Genomic DNA, 1266 nt, shown 5'->3' with positions numbered 1-1266 from the left:
AATAACATTGTTGCTATTTATGCTATCTCACCGAAAATAGATGCAATCGATAGCTGGCAAAAAAATATAGTTTTAAAATGAAAAACGTACCCTCTACGATCGACAGGAGCCAGGATAAGATTTTTTTTTAATTGTAGCGCAATTGTTTATAAATATTAAGGCCCAAATTCATAGATCTCACTAAAGTTCCACTCACACTTATCTCATACTCAACTCACCCTAATCGTATTCATAAACAATTCTATTTCAATGAGTCACTTAAATCATACTCAAATTGTCCTCACAAATGAGTACTGGGTGAGTGACATATTATTGATGTTTGACATTTGCTTAAATGTCCCTAATTTATTAATTTTGTGGTTTCATAATAGTATAGCAGTATATTTTACAAACAATTAAGTCAAGGTATTCAATAAAGGATATTCTATACGTGAACGATATATAAATTATAATTATTTTTTAAAAATTAGTTCTGTTACATACATACATATCCTGTAAGATCGAAGACGATTTTTGGGAATTTTTCAATTATGTTGAAGATGTTGATGGTTTTTTACCTGTACCTAGGTAAGTAACTAAAAGTGTTTACCTATTGTAATTAGCAGTAATACTAATATTTCCATTTTATTTTCAGAATTTTATTGAGAGATAATTCTAATCCTTTTGAAAGGTACACTAACAGTGAATTGATACAACGTATTAGATTCTCAAGAGATACTATAGAAACTACAGTACTTCCAATGGTTTATCATAACATTAGAGATGGTGATAATCGTGGACTACCAGTTCCCCCTGCATTAAAGTTGTATGTGGCATTGCGGTTTTTTGCAACAGGGTCTTATCAGGTATTGATGACTTTTATTATTATTCATATCTTGATTTAAATGTAATTTAATTTCTTTTCAGCAAGTTTATGCTGATGTAGCCACAATCAGTCAGTCCTCGGTCTGCAGAATTGTCCGAGAAATTAGCGAGGAACTTGCAAGAAGTTTACCAAGACTTATTAAATTTCCAGCCCACACGGAAATATTGAAACGACAATTTTTTGAAATTGCGGGGTTTCCTAGATAATTAATTAGACTTTAATTTGATCTTGATTATTTATTATTTAAATGTAACTTATTATGTACCTATATATTTTCAACATTCAAATTCAAAATAAAGAAAAATGTGACATTAGGTTTTCATTGATGTCATTATATTTTTGGTAATATTTGAGTAGCCAACTGTTCCCTTATCTAGTAATTTGTGGTTTGATGCACACTT

General features: G+C 30.0%; 1 protein-coding gene across 1 annotated transcript; it reads left to right on the top strand.

Moving 5' to 3' along the window:
• Positions 1 to 470: 470 nt before the first annotated feature.
• Positions 471 to 1071, top strand: LOC111693017 (putative nuclease HARBI1; the record flags this gene model as incomplete). The annotated part of the gene is made up of 3 exons (XM_023457154.1): positions 471 to 567; positions 635 to 845; positions 907 to 1071. Coding segments are annotated over 3 exons (473 nt in total), but the record flags the coding sequence as incomplete, so codon positions are not given.
• Positions 1072 to 1266: the final 195 nt, after the last annotated feature.

This window comes from Anoplophora glabripennis, unplaced genomic scaffold, assembly GCF_000390285.2.
Source record: "Anoplophora glabripennis isolate ALB-LARVAE unplaced genomic scaffold, Agla_2.0 scaffold6448, whole genome shotgun sequence".
NCBI lineage: Eukaryota > Metazoa > Arthropoda > Insecta > Coleoptera > Cerambycidae > Anoplophora > Anoplophora glabripennis.
This window is presented reverse-complemented; position numbering and strand designations above follow the sequence as displayed.